The 14100-nt window shown below is 43.7% G+C and overlaps 1 protein-coding gene across 3 annotated transcripts in view; it reads left to right on the forward strand.

Moving 5' to 3' along the window:
- The window catches only part of LOC136842602 (unconventional myosin-XVIIIa-like), a 1295621-nt gene that overhangs the window by 48035 nt on the left and 1233486 nt on the right, over positions 1–14100 (forward strand). For all 3 annotated transcript variants that reach the window (XM_067110180.1, XM_067110181.1, XM_067110182.1), the window contains exon 2: positions 12955–14077. In XM_067110180.1, the coding sequence (XP_066966281.1) occupies positions 12983–14077 (1095 nt within the window). In that variant the 5' untranslated portion in view covers positions 12955–12982. The remainder of the gene's footprint in view (positions 1–12954; positions 14078–14100) is intronic.

The following is a 14100-nucleotide window of genomic DNA, read 5'->3' on the forward strand; positions in this document are numbered from 1 at the left end:
AGGACTGGTTCACAGAGGTACTGGAATGGATGATAGACTTTCCCAGGTCGCTCCCTCTCAGGAGTGATCTTCTCAAACAGCCCCACTTCGACAGATATCACAAGAACCTTCCCGCTCTAAACCTAACTGCCTTCAGACTGTCGAAGGACTGGTTAGAGCGAAGGGATTTTTCGCACAAGGCAAGGCTGCGAGGGCTATCGCCAGAGCCAGAAGATCTTCTACCCTTGCGCCTCTACCAGTCGAAGTGGGAAGTCTTTAGGAGATGGTGTCGAGCTGAGAAAGTGTCCTCTTCCAGTACCTCTGTAATGGAGATAGCAGATTTCCTTCTTTACCTAAGGGAGCAGTGTAACCTGGCGGTTTCCACCATCAAGGGGTATAGGAGCATGCTGTCATCAGTTTTTAGACACAGAGGTCTGAACATCTCTGATAATAAAGAATTTCACGACCTTATAAGGTCTTTTGAAACTTCTAAAAACAAGTCCCCTAGACCTCCCAGCTGGAATTTGGACGTGGTCCTAAAATTCTTAATGTCTGATAAGTTTGAGCCTCCTCGATCTGCCTCTTTCAGGGATTTAACCAGAAAATCGTTGTTTCTTTTCGCTCTTGCTTCTGCCAAAAGATTGAGCGAATTGCAGGCTTTGGAAGGTTCTGTAGGCTTTAAGAAGGACTCTGCGATCTGCTCCTTTCAGCCTCTCTTCTTAGCAAAGAATGAGAACCCTTCAAAACCTTGGCCTAGGAGTTTTGAGGTCAAGGGACTCTCCGATCTTTCAGGACAGGAGCTAGAACACACACTCTGTCCAGTAAGAAGTCTTAGATTTTATATGGAGAGAAAGAAACAGCTCAGAGGTAACACTGAAAGTCTTTGGTGCTCGGTCAAGGATCCTTCAAGAGCAATTTCCAAGAACGCCCAGGCTTTCTTCATTAAGGATGTTATCAAGGAGGCTCATCTTTCATGCAAAGACGAACATTTTCAGCTCCTAAGAGTTAATGCTCATGAGGTGAGAGCCATAGCTACTTCTCTGGCTTTCCACAAGTCTTGGTCCCTCCAGTCTATTGTGGACTCTACGTACTGGAGATGTAACTCAGTGTTTGCTTCTCATTATTTGAGAGATGTTCGTGTTACATATGAGAAGTGCTTCTCTCTAGGAGCTTACGTATCCGCGGATTCGGTGCTGGGTCAAGGAGCTGAAGCTAATCCTATTTAATCTAGTTTTTTGGTTGTTATTTTTAATTATTTGTTGTGTTTTTATGGTCGGCTGAAAGAGAGTGTTGAGGGTCTCTCTCTTTCATCTCGTATTACTAACAAGGTTAGGCTTGGTCAGGTGGTCGGTTTTGGTTGTTAGCTCCTTGTAGTTTTATTACCTAGCTCTGTCATGTAAGAGGGATAGCCCCCATTGATATGATTCAGGTAGAGGGCTCTGTCTTGTAAGTGGGTTAATCCCCATTGGCACGATCCATAATAGGCTCTATCATGTAAGTGGGTCTTTCCCCATTGATATGATCCAGAAGGGCTGTCAGTCTTAGGTCACTTCCTCGCTGAAGCTCTTGAGGCATGCAGACTCATAGACAGTATCCATGAAGTCTTCTGCCCAATCAGGTAAGAACCATGGTTTTTTGTTTATTCCTACAACATATGTTGTTTCCCGTTTTTTAGTTATTAGCTGTCTCTTGCCCTCCTCCAAGGGTGCCAATCAGCTAAGTATATATCTGACGGGTAAGTTGCATGTACAAAAATGATATTTTTATGATAAAATAAAGTTTTGTACATACTTACCCGGCAGATATATACGTTTAATGGCCCTCCCAGCCTCCCCTCAGGAGACAGGTGGAAGAGAAAATCTGATATGAAAACGGGAATGGTTCCTATTCCCGCCACCCAGCGGCGCGGGTATGGTAGATCACCTGACCTACCTGTCGCGTGTGCAGCGCGAAATTTGAATTTCTGTCGGGAACGTCGGAGACTATAGCTAAGTATATATCTGCCGGGTAAGTATGTACAAAACTTTATTTTATCATAAAAATATCATTTCTGGATCGGGGTCCCGTGTCACCCGGTGAAATAGTCCATTCAGCACTTATTTCTAGGTAATTCCGTTGCTGGAGATACCAGAGAAAGCTAAATGAAATGCTGGAGCAGTTACCCCCAGAGCGAGCTCCACTAGATGGAGTCGAAGTATGGAAAAGGGTGAACTACAAAACACGGAACCTTATCCTATAGAGATTCCCAATGTCAAAAGTCCCAAAAGAGAGGTGCGATACAAGCCCATGCACTACTCAAGGACTGTATACAAGGCAACACTAGCCGCATTCCATTTTAGCACGTTGCTCACACGTAATTTCGTTGTGATCCTTATTTTGTGCTCTATTTTGGATTTTTATGGCATCCTGCAAGGTTCTTCTTCAATTACTTGAGTACCAGTGTTTTGTTGTTTTTTAGGCGATTGAGGCTTTTATTTTCCTTTAGTTTAATAATTAAAGGAATTTATAACGCAGAGAGGCCTCGATCTCCTCTCACGCTGTCTCTTGACCTCTTTTGGTCTTGGATCGGCATATTTGTTTTGTGTTTTTATTTGTATTCCTTTTTATTTGGGATGTTTTACCAGTAATGATCCCTAACTTTAGTGGGTTTGATTAATTTTTGTTTGTTCTGTACCCATTTACTAAAAGAAGTGCTGTTTAGCGTTTAGGCTACGAGCTACCCCCTGGGCCCATTCGAAATTTTATCATGGCTTCATTACGAGAGTGATTTTTATTACGGAAGTGATGTTTAGCGTTTAGGCTATTAAAGCTACCCACTCGGGCCCATTCGCCTTTTATCATGGCTTCATTACGGGAGTGATGTTTAGCTCTTTTAGGCTATGAAACAGCTACCCCAAAAGGGCCCATTCGCTTTTATCGTGGCTTCATTACGAGAAATGTTGTTGAGCGTTTAGGCTATGAAGCCCCCCTCGAGCCCATTCGCTATTATCATGGCCTATATTATGCTTTATTTTTTGTCACTCACTTCTCTTAGCCTTTGGGGATCTTATTTTCATTGGTACTGTTATGGTTTTTATTTTGTTTATTTTGTGAATTTTGTGTTCCCTTCCTGGTCAAGTGCTGTCTTGTTATTTAGGCTACGTGGTTCCCCTGGGCCTATTCTTCATTTATTTTGGCTTTATTTTGTCTTGTTTTAGACTCACTTTCTAAGTGTATGGGAACATGATTTTCATTGTTACATTTAATTTTTTGACCTTGTGCTTGGATGCTTTTGAATTTTGTTAATTTTGGGATACTTTCTTTTAACTGAGATCGGTCATGTCCCTTCACGTCCATGTTGTGTTGGGCCTATATTGATCCTCCTACATGTACCTTATAGACAATTTTTGTTTTATTATGATTTTTCTTTTGAGTTATTGGTTAGCCTTTACCCCTCTCCTAGGCTTCCTTCCTTTACATCGCCTCAGTTAGGTTAGCCTAGGGGTTATTGTAACACTTTTTCCTTCGGGAAAAAATTGTTATGAGGGACGATCTCGATCTGTACGTATGAGTTTCATGTCGGTGATCTCGTTCTGTACATGTGTGTTTTATGTCTGGTGCTTCCCTTTGTTTGGTTTTGACTTGATATATTGTCTCACGTCCACCCTCTCCTGTTTGACTTTTCACTTAGGCTAATGTTCCTAATAAGTTGCTGGAATAGCGAGGGTTTACTTCCGTAGCCTATCTTAGTTCAATCCTTCTTTGGGTTGTTTCCCTGGTGACCGGGAGTGCTCTCCCCACTCCTGTTCACATTTCTTTTACCGACTATACATATGTTATTTTGTGGTTTTGAGAGTCCCCTTCTCTCCCTTTTATCCTTTGCTCTCTCTCTCCCCTTGGTTTGTTTTCAAAGTTTGTTAACTTTCCAAGGCTTGAGAGCAATTATCCTTATTTTATGTCGTAGCCTAAATCCCCTCCTCTGCATTGATTGATTGTCCTTGGTGTGTCTGAGTTGGCACTCCACCTGACCTGGAGGTGACCAGGAGTGCTCTCCCACTCCTGTTCACACTCCTTTTCACACTCCTTTATCTTTCTTTGCTCTCCTGGCCGTAGAGGTTTTTGCCCTTCCTCTCTTTTTCTCTCGCTCTTGTCGCTAAAACACAGCTTACATAGCGAGGGGATCTATGAGAATCTCTGGGCGCCGGGAGTGCTGTCCCACCCTGGTCGCTGCTTTGGGTTACCAACCTCCTGGCCGATCCTTCCCCTTCCTTTTACGCCGACTATTTCCTTCGTGGTGCTTCCTACATGTTCGCACCTCACTGTTGGGATCTCATCATACGAGGCCAGTTAGCGTTCTCCACCTAACTGTCTTCTGCTTTATTTACTTTGGCGTTCCCTCTCCTTTTTGCTACTACCTGTTCGGTGTTTCTGTTATCTTGTTGGGCAGATATTGCGTACTGCCACGGCGGTTTTAGTGTTTAGCGGTCGGCGTTTATTCCCCCACCGCTATCACTTCGTTCAGGATATCCTCCTCCGGGTTTTTCTCTTGGCTGGAGTGCGCCCACTTCCGAACAGTTCATAACCTTCCCACATATTGTTCAAACATGATCGCTTCGAATGTTCCGTTGACTCTGTTTTTATGTCTATGAGTTTTGTCCTGTTAGCCCAGTTTTCTCTCCGGTTTTCTTGGGGTTTTCCTGGTCTGACTAGGCTATGGCTGCTACGGTACTCTGCTCCGGCATCCGTTCCAGCATGCCCTTTTTCATACGTTTGGCTGGTTTTGTTAAGTGCAGGAATGCTCCGCTATCCTACAACAAACCAGCGGTCACGGAGTCTATAGCTCCCATTCCGCTTGCGCAGTCTGTTTTGGATTTATAGTTTGGCACGGAAGGTTATGAAGTACGCTATGCTCTCCTCGAGCAGGCTTCTTGATGAACCCGTAGGTTTTATATATACCTGTCGGTTTCGTCTCCGCCAAACTCCGCCTCATGTGACTTATTCTTGACTCGGAAGGTTGTAAAGTACGCTATGCTCTCTCCGAGCAGGCTACTTGATGAATCTGTAGGGTTTTATTTACACCAGTCGGTTTTATCGCCAAACGCCGCCTCCTTTGGCTTATTATTAGTCGTTTGGCACCCAGGCAGGTTGCGTTTGTACGCTATGCTCTCTCCGAGCAGGCTACCTGATGAATCCGTGAGGTTTCATATATACCTGTTGGTTTTACCTCCGCCAAGCTCCACCTCATGTGGCTTATTAATAGTCGCTCTTTCGAACTCCATCTCCGGGCGGGATTCTTGTTAATTCGGTAGGTTTCATATAAACCTATCGGTTCTCCGCCTCTTGTGGCTTATTAATAGTTGATCTTTCGGTGTTTGGGCTCTCTCCGGGCGAGATTCTCGATGGATCGGTAGGTTTCACATACGCCTATCGATTTCCTCCGCCAAACTCCGTTTCCGGGCGAGATTCTCGGTAAATTGGTAGGTTTCATATACACCTATCGGTTTTTCCTTCGCCAAACTCCGTCTTATATAACTTATTGATATTTGTTCCTCCGGTGTCTGGGGTCCTAATTTTCCCTCTCCTGGAGGCCGGCCCAAGTCTCGTAACTCTTTGCTTCAAGTTAATTGTTTACGGAGAGTTTTCTGAAGACGTTGTGGCCTTCTGTCTCGTTCTCGACCTGTGAACATCGCCTCGGAGCGATAAGTAGGTGCGGGAATAATTGAGACAAACCTTTTTTCCGCTTTAGCTCGGAATTAGGTGAGGCAAACTTTTCCTTTAGGGATTAGGATACCTTCTCATCCCTTTTCGACGGTTCCTGGTCTACCGTCCCTAAGGTGAAGTAAAAAAAAAAAAAAAAAAAGACCACCTTTTTTTAAACCAAGAAGACCCGCCCGGGCCCCCTCAAGGACGCCTCGGATCTCTAATCCCATGCCATCTACGAAGTTTGGCCTCGTCTTCTGAAAGGACACGCCTTGAGCAAAGCAAAGCCTGTTACCCCTCCTTCCTTTGTTGAAAACTCTTTACGGGTCTCCTTATAAGGAGCTCGTTATGAGGGTCATTGTCAACCTATTAAACTAACTATCTACATCATGGTCCATGCCTTCCCTTTCCCAGGAGCTTAAATCCCAAGAGATCAATCTCAAGACTCATTGTCAGTGGATCACCTGTTAAGTCCTGCCTCGTCCCAGGGGAATTCTATCGTTCGACATCTCCACCTCTTTTCCCCTCCAGTCTGGGGGGAATCTTGGTGCCTTCCCTTTATGCTTCCCAGCATGAAGGCACCCTCCTGTCGGGGTGTGGGCACACGGAGGTTGGTGGAAGGGCATTTCTTCCCTTCCAGTCTGGTATCCTCTTATCCGGGTTTTACCAGACTGTCAGAACGAGCATGGCATCTGTCTGGCAGGATCCATAAGTGAGCCCTCAGCTAGGGGCTGGACACATCGTCCCTGAGGACTCTAACGGAGTGGCAGGCGGAAAATTCCAAGTTCACGCCAGCTGTGGGGTCTTACCGATTATTGCTCTCTTTGAGAGCCCTGTTTTTACCCCTTGTGCTCCGAATGTAGCCCCTCTTATCAACAGGCTTGTTTTGAAAATGTATCGCTGAGGCATTTCGGGAGACAGATATCACAGAGACATTCACAGTGAATCTTCTAACCCCGACTACGCTTTCTAATTTATTCAGCGTACAGCTCCCTAAGCTTCGGAGTCAATTTTCGGAAGCTGAAACAGGGTGTAAGTCAGGCTTGCCCGTTCCGCCTTGAGCTGAAAAAAATCTTATGAACAGTTTCACCTGGAGAATTAATCTTTTTCCCAGGTGGGCGTTGTTACCTCCCGTCTGGGGCTACTATTGTTACCCAGAGCCTCCGTTTTCATGGGTGTCTACCCACGAGCAGAAACAAGTCTGATCTTGCCGGGACCTGTCCCAAGTCCGCAAGAAGTTCATGTAGTTCAAGAGCCCCTGCTCAGGCGGTGGTGCAGGCGCTTCAGGTCTCTGCCCCTAGACAGCCGCCAGCTCTCACTCCCAGCCTCCACCTCGATGTGTGTGGGTTCAGCCAACACATCAGCCCCTTGTAACGCCCCGTTGTGTCTCTGCCCCCACGTCAGTCCGCCGGAGTTTTCTTTGCTTCAAAACGAAAAACCTAAGGAAAGAATTTTCACTAGACATTTGGCCAGAGGCTCTGACCCTCGGGGTTATCATAGGAGCAGGGATGCATCCTACTCCTCTCCGAGAAATTGGGAAGGCATTCGCTCCACGGGAGGCAATCAAGCCTCCTCCTGTAGTATTTCTCATATGGGTGGGAGGCTGTACCATTTTCGGGGCCACTGGAACTTCAGTTCCTGGGCCCAGAGTATAGTTATCAGGCCCGGGTGGAGCTGGACTGTTGTCTCCCCAATCAGGTTCAATCAACCTCCGGCCAGAGTTCTGGGGGTCTTTTAGAATGGTCTGTCAGGCTTTTTCAGTCTGCCAAGGAAGTTCCCTTCCACTGGAAAATTTTTCCGGCGTGTCCCGCTTTTGTTTTCCTTATTCATGCAAGTCTCGGTTGCTTACAGTCTTGTGGGTTCGGATCCTACTGCGCCGTGGAGCCAGAACCACCTCTATAGACCTTTCTGATGCTTCCTTTCACATCTTGGTTGCAGAAAGGTCCTATCCCTTCTTGGGATTCAGACTGGGAGCAGGTGTACCCCTTCAGGTTCATGCCCTCCTCAATACTGCTCCAGAGTCTTTGCCAGTTTGAACAATACCGTAGTTCAACAGCTCCGTATTAGGAGGCTATGCTAGCTGCATATCTAGTTGCCTGGCTCATTTGGGCACCCAGCGTCGGGAATTGCCTGAGGGCGCCGGTCATTATAATCGGTTTCTAGAGTCTTTGGGCTTCTGGTAACCAGGAAGGAATCCCACCTGATTCAGGAGGGTAGCCTTCCGTAGTTATGAATCCAGTGGAAGTGGAAAGAGATAGCAAGGGCATCTTATCATTTCATCATCTCAAGCGCACTCTCCCCCGTGCCCAAGAAAAGGTCCTGTTTTCTCCAGTTTGCTTCAGTGACGGTTCTCCTTCTGAAGTCAAAGCTGGAGTTTATGACCGGGTATGGTGGAGTCAGGGACGTGTCTCCTTGATTCCTCCTGCTTGAATAGTGGCCTCCGGCCTTGCACAACTGTCAAGTGCTTACCGAAGTCAGTTCCTCTCCAGCTTTCCCCTCCGGCCTCAGTATTCCACACCGTCACCCTCTGGGCTGTGGTGAGGTGGATATTTTTGGCCCAATGAAGTACATGGTACTTAGTCGGTCACGTTCGGCAGTTCCATATCAACGCTTTGGAGGGCGGTGACAGTCTTCCTGTTCTTGGAAACTTCTTCCCCCAAGAGGTTTCCTTTTAGGCTGGTTCTGAACAAAACAGCAATAGTGCGCTATGTAAACAAGTGGTTTTGGACTCGAATTGCAGACGTTCAGGTTATGGTTCATTCTTCTCCATAACCAACAGACGCAGGTGCTTCTGTCTACCACCCTTCTCGTAGGGGTCCAAAAGGTCACTGCTTTTTCCCTATCCAGGGCCTCCCCTGGTGTCGGAATAGTCCTTAGGCGGAGCGTCATTCAGGTAGTCTTGTGACCTTTTCCTGGGCCTGAAGTAGGTCAGTTTGCAACCCAATTCAGCCACAAACTATCAAGCTGTCCCGTCTGGTATAAACTCAGCCTGCGCCAGCCCACTCAAACTCTGATGTCCTGGCTTTGTGGTCTTTGTGAATCTTACAGTTTAGGAGGAAACTGATATTGGTCCTGTTATTTCTGTTTTCCTGAAATCAGTTAAGGGATCCTACTCTACTGCAGTATGGTTCTGCAGTTAAGTAACTAGCACTCTTCACATAGTTTTCTGGTTACAGTACTGATGCGCCGCATTGGCCTCGAGCAAAGTGTTTTGTTGGAACCAGACTCACAGGCCCTTAACTTTCATCCCTAAGGTCTGTGTTCCATTTAAGAACAGTACTCATCTCATTCCACATTCGGTTTCCTGGTCTTTGAGTAATGTATCGGAGTTAGCTTCTGTAACCAACAATCATCTTGTTCTTATCTTTTCCTTGTTAAGGAAGTCCTAAAAATTTTTAATCAGCTTAGCTTCTAGTGTTAGTTTTCCTGTACTGTCTGCCCTGTCTGGCGGAACCAATCAGTTTGGTTTGTCTGGCGGAACCAATCAGTTTGGTTTCCCTCATCAGGGTTAGTGTTGTGAATTCCTCACCCTAACTTTCTATCTACAATTGAAGGTCCTCATTTTCGGTGGTCACCTTTGAAAGTACTCCTTTACAAGGTCTGTTTCTGTGTCCAGTTTTCTTCTTGCAGGCTTTTTTTAGACAGGACTCGCAATTTTGTCAGGTCCTCCTTTCAAAAAAAGGGGGCACTGTCATTGGGTCTGCTATTAGGCAGGAAGTATTTTCTTAATACAAGCCTATTCAGGTGCTATTCTAAGCTCATGATCTTAGACAGTGACCACTTACATTATTTTCATTACATGAACTTAGAGGACCTTACTTATGTTCAGGTAGAATTCTCCTAGTTTTCAACGTTTCTATTTAAGTCTTTAATAGCATAAGAATGATGTTTATTTTCTGTTACTATTTTCTGGGTGACACGGGACCCCGATCCAGAAAAAGGATTTTGACAAAGGAAAATCTATTTCTGAGAGGGGCCCGTGTCACCCGGGTGACCCACCCCTGTTTTTTTCATTCTCTCCTCCCTTGATAAACTTCATTCTAGTGAGGTGGGTGCTAACATGGAATGCGGCTAGTGTTGCCTTGTATACAGTCCGCGAGTAGTGCATGGGCTTGTATCGGCACCTCTCGTTTGGGACTTTTGACATTGGGAATCTCTATAGGATAAGGTTCCGTGTTTTGTAGTTCACCCTTTTCCATACACGACTCCATCTAGTGGAGCTCGCTCTGGGGGTAGTAACCCAGCATTTCATTTAGCTTTCTCTGGTATCTAGCAACGGAATTACCTAGAAATAAGTGCTGAATGGACTATTTCACCGGGTGACACGGGTCCCTCTCCAGAAATAGATTTTTCCTTTGTCAAAATCCTTTTTTTAAATATACTTACCTGGTAGTTACATATATAAAAGGTCCCTCCCCTCCTCCCCTCTGAGAACAGGGCATGGAATTTCTGAGGACAATTGGGAATGGTTCTAGTTACCTGGTAGAGGGCGCTCAGGTATGGCCACCTGACCATCTATCGCGATTGCCGCGAATTTTGAATTTCTGCCAGTATACATTTAATCATGGATAAAGCTATATATATGTAACTACCAGGTAAGTATATTTAAAACTTATTTTATAATGAAAATACCATTTTTATATTTCAACATAAATGTAAAATGGGTATTTAAAGGTAAACTAACATACTTTGTGTTAAAGCAAAATTGCAAAACAGTTGTTTCCCTATTCCTTTGTTTACATCATAATTATTTATGTCAGTTCTTTGGTAAGTAGTTGTTAATTATAAGAGATGGTTATTAATTGTTACATAAGCCATAAGTTTGGTAATCTTGTTTGAAAGCCTAGCCTAGTACAATCTGCCAAAAATAAACTCGTTTGGTAAGTAAAGACTATCATGGAAACTGTTTGTGTAAAACACCCTGTTTTTGTATCTTTAGTACTTATGGCCCCTCTCATTGACAACTCTCCAAAACAAATTCGTTTTAAGAACACTGCTAAAAAGTAGTAGAACATTTTCTGTTTCATTGGAATTGATGATTTTTCATTCACCTCATAATATCACGGAAGCTTTACTTGTATGCGTGTGTGTGTGTGTGTGTTTACATCTACATGCAGGATTTCATCAATGTTGATATTACTATCTCTACATAGTGTGTGTTCTCTCTCTCTCTCTCTCTCTCTCTCTCTCTCTCTCTCTCTCTCTCTCTCTCTCTCTCTCTCTCTTTCCCTATGCACATGATTGCATTTATCTTTGGGTTGTAAAAATAAAAAATGAGAAAATACAGTAAATATATAAATAAAAATTAGAGTAGTGTGAAATATAGATAAAAACTAATAAGCGCAATGATACGAAACAAGCTCTGGCAGGTCAGACGTCTACCTAGCAGTCTTCACCCATCCAACACTGCATCTCCAGCCCTTCCTAGCCATGGAAACTGCTCCCCAGCTCCACACACCTTTCAGAACAACCCCTTCTTTGAGTGAGTTCGTACACAGCCTTACTGCCCCTCCTCTTCCATGGAGCCGAGCCTTCCGACCCACCTCCCAACCTTAGGAACTTCATGAGGATGCCCCCACCCCCCAAAACTCTTTCTCAATCTGTTTAAGTGTAAGCAGCGTTACCAACTTTTTCCTGAGGTCGGGCAGTATTGCTACCACCAGAGAGTGTTTTTTTTTCTTCAAATTTTTTGAAATTCATATGTATCATATATCTTTGGGGCCTTCGTCCCTGGTCCAGATGTGTCAGATTATGTTGAGGTTCGGATAACGGTGATCTGGATAGCTGAAGCATTACTGTATTTTAGTGGGAGTTCCCTGCTCTGTCCTTCTGGTTTCATCCTTATCTGCTTCAGCTCATCAAAGCAATGAGCGTCCTTTTTATAAAGAGCAAGGAAATCATCCTGAGTGGCAGGATATTCACATGATTGTGAAGCTTGAATTATCATTTTACACCTGTGTATTCTTGGTTCTCTGCTACCACCAAACATTTTGACCCTTTCGCTGCGAGTCTGTTACCGCTGCTAGTGACGAGACCAGTATCCTGCTAATTGTGTAACAGACTAATTTTCTCCCTTTTATATCTGTATTTTGATTCTTTATTTTCATTACGTACTGTTGTAATATTACTCCGTACTATTATGTTGTTATAGTGTTTTATTATAGTAGTGATAAAATATGCAAATAATATGTAGGTAGTTACTCAGATACTAAATTATGTAGGTTTTATTGTCAATTTATTTCAGTGTGATACCTCTCAAAGCATGGAGTAGAGTAACGCCATTTTGTTGTTCAGTTTGAAAGTACTACAAACCTTGAACGCTTGCTCTGGACCAAAAATTTCAATGGGAAAACCTCAAAAAAAAAAAATGAAAAACAGACTTGGCAATCTGTAGAAAATGTGAAATGATTATCTTCAATAAAAAGCTTCAGAGCACTGATATTTTACGAACTGAATCTTCAATGGTCTTCCATTCGCAAATTTTATCACGTTTTCTTTGTTTACTCGCAACACCTCCGGTGCTGGATAAATCTGCTTCATCCTTTGTCATTTCTTCTGATCCATGATCATTTCTGATAAAACCTGAAGTCAAAAAATTATTTAGGTAGGTTTGTCTATAACTACTGCATAATAAATGTCACCATATTCACTACTTTCACTATCAGAACTATCTGATTGACAGTAAAGGTTCACTACTATGTCATTGCTGAATAAAAACCTGTGTATTACTTCATTATCGAGAGAAACTTTATCTCACTATGGCATTTTGATGATTACTGAAGGTCTAGCTGCTGTCCTGGGATTATCTCATCCTGTTACTTGGACACAAATGTTGTCATTTGTCGCTAGAATATAGACAAAGACAAAAGCTCCTGAAAATGATGAGGGAACCTTATCTATTATGAGCTGTCCAACTAGAACCAAAAGAAAGATGATTGAGGAGATCAGTCCTGCGTCATGGACGAAACCTTTTGATGACTGAGGAGATTAGCCCCTTGCAGCATACTGTGGTTTAGTATAATTAAAAGAGGAGGTTTGTGTTAATGAAGCACACTGACTTATATTTTAAAAACTAAGCCATAATTCTCTTTTAAGGTAGTGTAAAATTTTCTTATAAGAACACTTTCAGGTTATCATTTCAACTTGATCGTGAATTGTGTAAGGGTTGTTTTTAGGATAGTACTTATTGTAATACATTTCAGATTCATTTGCGTTTTAGTATGTAGACGAAATCACTTCTCTGTTTGTAAGGCATGATTATGAAATTAATTTGTTAGCTCATTTCTATATTTACAGGTTGTCTGTGAAATCCTAATTTAGCAAGATGTTTGGGTTCATGAAGAAAGATAAGGACAAAGAGGAGGATAAGAAGAAAAAGAAAGATAAAAAGGACCGAAAAGAATCAAAGCGCTCCAAAGACAGAGCCACTCTAACATTAGATGAGCTCAAGAGACTTGATGAGGCTCGCCGCAGCCTTATTGGCAAGGGCCGCAAGAAAAAGGAAGACAAGCTTCCCAGTGGTATTACTGCAGATTATATGGAACAGTTCAGGTCTGGTTTGGGGAATGACCAGTCAGAAGTTGACCTGACATCAGCTGGCACTTTCCAAGAATTAAGGGAGCGCTATGAAGCAATGGCATCTGCTTCAAGTCTTCATAGTGATTCAAGCAGTGATGGAGTATCACTACGTTCTGGTTCAGGGTTACCTCCAAGACCACCAAAGCGGGGAATTTTGAAAGGACGAGATAATCTAGAGGGTATTGAGTATCAGGGTGTTAAAGGAGATATTGATGATGAATCCAATCTTATTGAAAATACTTTGCAGAATGAACTAATTATGTATGAGAATCTTATACATGAATGTGGATTAACTGAAGCTCAAAGGTTGTCAATAACGTCTTTGACAAGTCCTAGACGAGTATCAAATGGTTCTGCTCCTCTCAGTCCACCACAACGTGTTACAAGCCCTGTGCCATTACCGCAGCCTAAATTAGTAGTGGAATCCAGTCCAGCTGGCGGCTTAGATGTTACTACTCCCCCAGCTACTCCAACAAGCCCAGTACCTGTTGGTGAGAATGTTGGCCTTCACCACACTAAAACATTTGCAGCTGACTTGCGGCTCCCTGCTCTAGTACCTGCTCAACCTCCTGCACCTCGAAGCCTTACCATTCCTCGCTCACCTGCTGGGGACTTTGGCTTTTCATTGAGAAGAGCCCAGGTTGTTGAACGTGGGCCAGATAACACAGAAGCAAGACGTACAATAGTTTTTGCCGAGCCTGGTGCTGTGGGTAGGGCAAATTTGACAGGGCTTTTGCCAGGTGATAGACTTTTGCAAGTGAATGGTATAAGTGTTGAAAATAAAATAAGAGATGAAATTATTGAGTTAATCAAAGCATCACCAGATTGTGTCACTTTGGTGGTAAGTACAGAACGTTTTTTACT

This window comes from Macrobrachium rosenbergii, chromosome 10, assembly GCF_040412425.1.
Source record: "Macrobrachium rosenbergii isolate ZJJX-2024 chromosome 10, ASM4041242v1, whole genome shotgun sequence".
In the NCBI taxonomy this organism is placed as follows: Eukaryota; Metazoa; Arthropoda; class Malacostraca; order Decapoda; family Palaemonidae; genus Macrobrachium; species Macrobrachium rosenbergii.